Raw genomic sequence first — 5695 nt, 5'->3', positions numbered from 1 at the left:
AGCAATCTTCGTGAAATTTTAACTGCATTCTATAGCAGGAAGTTTCGTAAAAATATAGAGCTTTCTTGTAAAAACTTCCGGCAGAATTTATAGTCCAATTAAACTCGGTTTAAAAAACTTGGATTCCATAACTCATAGAAATTGTAAAAGTGGTAAGCGGGTGTTTGCAGAAGCTCCACGGATTGCTTTTATTGTTATCTTAGTGTGTACATGCCACAACTTTCCTATACACTTGCTTAAATTAGTTACGTGATTCACTTAATGATCTATAAAGCAATTAGGGCCCCATTAAGGAAGGGCATTATGCAGAGCGCGTTACCTGGCGAATTTTAAATTCCTCCCAGGGGATAATGAACCATATTCGTTGGACATTTTAATTAAAGTTCAGTTCAGGTCCAACATTAGTCATGTTTAAGTACAAAAACCCCCGCATTGGGGTGTTTTGCCCTCGAGTAACCCCCTTTAAAATGTCTTCGACAAACTCTTCACCTAATTTAAAAATCTTACCCTCATCCCTTGATATTTAAATGAAAATAGAACGCTCTATACTCCCCGCAAAAGAAGCTGCCGCTGAAATAGGAGCTATGTTTTACGAAAATTAAAAGCGTGATTTTAAAGGAAGCAATATTTTACGTCGTAAAAGGCGTATAAAGGAAGTCGCAAATATGGCGCCGTTTTCTTCAGGAATCCCTCGTTTTCTATGTAAAATAATATGTATAATTTATTAATCAGACTCCTTAATGTTCTCTACTTTCTCCACAAACAAATACAAATCATTTGCAAACAAGTCTGGCTCCTCTAAGGCAGCAAAATGGCCCCCTCTATCGTATTGAGTTAAATGCACCAAATTCTTGAGCCTCTGAGTCAAGATTGAACGGGGAGTCAGGTTAATCTCGTGAGGAAACCTGGCGCATCCTACAGGGGTGTAGATTTTTACGCTGAAAACCAATAATTACATCCGAAAATCATCTCACCGTAAAAGCTCACTTTTGATTATGCTTAAACTCCAGATCAAAATTTGTAAAAGCCTCGGCATAAATCCTCATGGAACTTATAATGGATTCCGAGAGCCAATAGATCATAATATTGTCCAAAAGCTGCTCCATTGTGTACTTTTCAAGCAAACCTCCGTCTTCCCGATCCTTGAAGTCTGGATTCGTGAGGGTTATCACTTTTTCCAGCATATAGGCAGCCAAACCCATGGGACTTTCCTTTAATGCCACCCCTAAAGTAATTTCCATTCCAAAATTGTCAAAAGTACTATAAGACATACCTACCAACTGTATCAGGCTTGGTTGCCTGTATATGGAAATATCCGGTCTCCTCTAAAATAAACATCAAACCATTTTGCTTCCTGTAGCAGAGCTGCGTCTCATTTTCCTCATAAATCAAACTGGGCCAAAAATGGCCTATTGTAAACCTAAATTTGTCCTTTAAAGCTTTTTTATAATAATACCAAATTGAAAGACTCACATCAGGTATGCCAAAGGGGAAAAATTCACACACAAAGTACTGTGCATTCCGATGACTTTCTCGGGATAATTCGCTGTTAAATGGTTGACTACGCTGCTGCCCCAATCCCCCCCATAAACATAATACCTATCAAAGCCTACAATATCCATTAGATCCTTGAAAATTTGAGCTATGTAAGCTGGGGAGAGTCCTGGCTTCCTAGTGGCCTCCGAGAAAGCGAATCCGGGCAGTGAGGGGATTATCAGCTCGAATACAAAATTTTTGCCTAAAATTTGTTTTAATCAAGAAGAACCTTGAATTGACTACTCCCATGAATTCTGAGTACTCAAAATAAACGCAGAGTATCAAACAAGTACCTTAAATTTAGAATATTCAAGGTGTCTGTAAACGTAGTACCAAAAATTCAATCATGTATTCTAAGTCTCAAAATATGACGAAAATTTCCAGTAAACATATATCGAAAAACGCTTCTTTTTCGATATACAGGGCGTGAGAGATTGTTTTCTGAGAATTATTTTTTATTAATATTTTCGAAACTTTTCATGATTAAGTAATGAAATTTTGCACTTAATGGTAAATTTTCGTGCTCTTGCTGAATCTATAACGAAATTGCCACGTCTTTCCAGGGGCGGATAATACAGGGGGTAATGCTTAAAAAATGCCTAAACTTTTTTGTACTTAACTTTATTGCCGATTTTGTAGGAAAAATTTTTAATTTGGAGATTTTTACATAAAAAAGGTACTCCTATTGAAAGTCGAAATTTAAAATGTTTTCGAAAAAATTGAGATTTAACAAATCGGTGGATGATATGTTTTATTAAATAATCAGATTTAAAATCCAGTTCGCCCTGAAATGAAAAAAAAAACCTTTGACATTTCCGTACATGACAGCATGTATTAATAAAGTCTGGTAATTGTTGTTAAAGTACATGAATATCTCTTCTAAATTAGATTTTAAATCTAATGATTACTGTTTATTATGCTATAATATCATGTACGAAAATGTGAAATATTTTTTGTTGACTTTTTTTCTCAAAAACGGTGTATCTGAGAGCTTTAAAACAAGAGTATGTTTTTTACGTTAGCCATATTTCGCAACAAAAAATGAAAATAAAAAAGTATCCGTGGAAAAAGTTAGAAGTAAAAATCCGGAGAGTCCCGCCCTCAACTTAGCCTTTAAACATGATAGAAAATTGCGACTAATTGCTAAAAGTAGGTACTAATATTAGCAAATATCGTACCGAAATTGATAACTCTGCCCAAAGTAATAACTCCAACGATATTAAATAAAAACCACTTTTTGGTCGTCACCTTTAAATGGCGGTATTTCTGTGAGGAAGTACTTCCGGGCCCTTGTTGATATTTTTTTTCTTATTTTTAGATATAAAAGCCCACTATGTATAGCCAGACCACATTTTTTGATACACTCTGTATACATATATACAAAAATTTAATTATTTTTTAATGACAACCTTCACCAGACAACCAATTCTTTTCATCAAAGAATCACTAAGAAAATAATTGCTGTTGCAAAAATTATGGAATTTCGAAGAAAAATATGTAGACATCCTGCCTTACAACAGGAGTCTCACAACACAGTAAGAATTTGAGTAAGAAAACTCAAAGCCAAATACCTTTCTGAGGTTGAGTCAGCTTAGGAATAACCTCATAGAACTCCCTAAAGGAGCTCAACCATCCATGCAACATCATCAAGGGTAAAACCTTCACATTTTGTCCTTTAGCCACGTTTGGTTTGATATGCAGGAAATGCACTTCCAAACCTCTAATCTGGACAAAATTATGAGAGTACTGATTCAGGAACCGTTGCCTTTCAGTCCAGTTGTACTGGTTTTTCCAGTATTCCATAAAATTTTGGAGAACTGTATTGTGTATTCCATAACGTTGTTTCACACCCTCTAGGCTTGGATGAAAGGGTTTTGTGTGGTGCAGACGGAAGTTCAGGTCATTAAGAGCCTGAAAGGTTGTTTGAAAGTGATTGAATAGGAAATTGACCATATTTCATTAAAAAAATATTAAAAATGTTGCGCATATTATACCCTAACGGACAAAACTAAGGAAATTTTTGAAATTTTCAGAAATAAATTTAATTTGACCCTTTGAAATGTTCATATATACCATGTCTTATTTATAAAAAAGTATTCGTTCAATAAGTAATTTTTTTTTATTGTTCTTATCGATAATTTTTTTTGCTGATTTACCATTTATACTGGGACAAAACTAAAGAAACTACGGTTTATATTAATTTTTATTAGTTTAAACTTATGTTTTGTGTAGAATACACATACGAATTTAGTGCGTAACATTGCGAGAATGCCTACCGGAAGACATTTATCTGAAGACTTGGAATCAAAAATTATTAAAGCGTTTCAGAATGAGGCAAAAAAAAAAGACATGCGAAATATCTTTTTACACATATCCGTGGTATCCAAAATATCAAAAAGGTATAGGACATGAGGAAATGTTATTACTAACAGACGTTATGGTGGTAGACCAAGAAAAACGATCAAACACTTAAACAGGGGGAAAAATGTTTGCTGGGGCACAATCGAATTTGTCTACTAGGGGTATTCTACGTGAATTGAGAGTCAAATATTTGAGCTATGAGACTATATAAAAATGTTGTAATAGGGTAGGGCTCTAAGCAGACGAAAGGCAAAAACACCATTGACTTCTCCAAAAAATAGAAAAGCCCGCTCGCTTTCGCCCAAAATACATTGCTATTAGCATTTTGAAAAAAGGTCATATTTAGTGGCGAGGCCAAAATAAATCTTTTTGAGTCTCATTGGATAGCATGAATAAGGCGCTCAGTTGGTAAACGGTATGACCCCAAGTATACTTTTCCTACAATAAAACACGACGGAGGTTCTGTTCTTCTATGGGTATGTTGTTCACCATACAAAATTTGTCCAATTTATTTCATTGAAGGACAAATAAACAAATTTGTATACTTAAAAATTTGAAAAATGTAATGGAACTTTTTTGTGACAATAATTTGCGAGTTAATTGGATATTCCAGCATGACAAAGATCGAAAACATAAAACAACAATCGTTACCAATTAGCTCAAGCAATCGAAAATCGTTATTTTGGATTAGCCAGCGCGAAGTCCAGATTTGAATCTAATTGAAAACTTACGAAATGAATTAAAAGTACACATTAGGAAACAAAATATCGCAAATAAGGAATATTTATAGCAATCCATTCAAAACACGTGGAGAAATATGGATATGTCCGAAATAAGTACTCTTCTTGAATCGATTCCCAGAAGGTGTGCAGAGGTTATTAAGAATAAAAAGTGTGCTGCACATTATTAATTTGATCGATTTTGTTTTATCACAACTATTGTTTATTGTTAGTTGTTCCACAGTTTCTTTAATGTCTTGTTCAACTATATTTTTTATAGAATAATTAACTGTTTTCTTTATAATACAAACTATTTGTAATACAGGTTAGTATGCTTCTTTTCTCGGCTTATGCATATTATTATTAATCAAACTACGTTAGTTCAACGGAAGTATTGAAAAAGAGCAATATCGAAAGTTTCTTTAGTTTTGTTCATTAGTGTACTTAAGGTAAATTCTTACGCTTTGAGGAAAATCAATTGGTTTGGTGATGATTTTACGGCGTTGATTGGACACAGGGCCTTTACCCCACCATTTTTCTTCCAAAGGGGGATATGTTTTGACTACAAATTGAAGTTAAATTTGGTTAAACTGTAAACAAGATAACGACTTTTACTAACCTTCGAATAATTTGTTGTACACCAAAAACGCGATTATAGCAAAAATTGCAACAACTACACTGCGACAAATCCACGACATTTTTTGTTTTAAGCTTCAAAGCAATTGACGATTAGATAAGTGTTTTGTAAATAAGTTAGCTCTCAATAAGTGAAACAAACAAATGGTTCGGTAGCTTCATCCTTTTTCTCGCAATTTTATATGATAAAGACAACATGAGGATCGAACCAATGTTAAAACTACTTTAACCTTCGACCGTGGTTCACCTTGATCTTAGCAAATTCATAAATAGAAACAGTAGACGTTGCAACCATAAAAATCGTGTATTTTGAACGTTTGTAGATCCTCTGTATGTTAAAACCTCCTGGAATGACGACATCGTCAGGAACATAAGATGTAACTGGGTTATCTATCCCTGTCTGGCATCAGTCCCTTTACATTGTAATACAGTAAGGGCCCTAA

The 5695-nt window shown here is 34.3% G+C and overlaps 1 protein-coding gene across 1 annotated transcript; it reads right to left on the bottom strand.

The window, feature by feature from the left end:
* Positions 1-610: 610 nt before the first annotated feature.
* LOC136419249 (juvenile hormone epoxide hydrolase 1-like) lies at positions 611-5358 on the bottom strand. Its single transcript, XM_066405460.1, has 7 exons — positions 5236-5358; positions 5078-5178; positions 3108-3447; positions 1474-1738; positions 1278-1420; positions 988-1225; positions 611-938 (listed from the first exon to the last, which is right to left on the bottom strand). The coding sequence occupies exons 1-7, from the start codon at positions 5312-5314 to the stop codon at positions 725-727; spliced, it is 1380 nt and encodes a 459-aa protein (XP_066261557.1). The 5' UTR covers positions 5315-5358; the 3' UTR covers positions 611-724.
* Positions 5359-5695: the final 337 nt, after the last annotated feature.

This window comes from Euwallacea similis, chromosome 2 (genome assembly GCF_039881205.1).
Source record: "Euwallacea similis isolate ESF13 chromosome 2, ESF131.1, whole genome shotgun sequence".
NCBI lineage: Eukaryota > Metazoa > Arthropoda > Insecta > Coleoptera > Curculionidae > Euwallacea > Euwallacea similis.
This window is presented reverse-complemented; position numbering and strand designations above follow the sequence as displayed.

What these genes read in the sequence shown, in the direction of transcription:
- LOC136419249 (XM_066405460.1), bottom strand. Translation starts at nt 5,314, where the DNA reads ATGTCGTGGATTTGTCGCAGTGTAGTTGTTGCAATTTTTGCTATAATC. An exon ending in GTACAACAAATTATTCGAAG is followed by an intron (nt 5,179 to 5,235) that starts GTTAGTAAAAGT and finishes TTCAATTTGTAG; the next exon opens with TCAAAACATATCCCCCTTTG. An exon ending in GAGTTTAAGCATAATCAAAA is followed by an intron (nt 939 to 987) that starts GTGAGCTTTTAC and finishes ATTGGTTTTCAG; the next exon opens with CGTAAAAATCTACACCCCTG.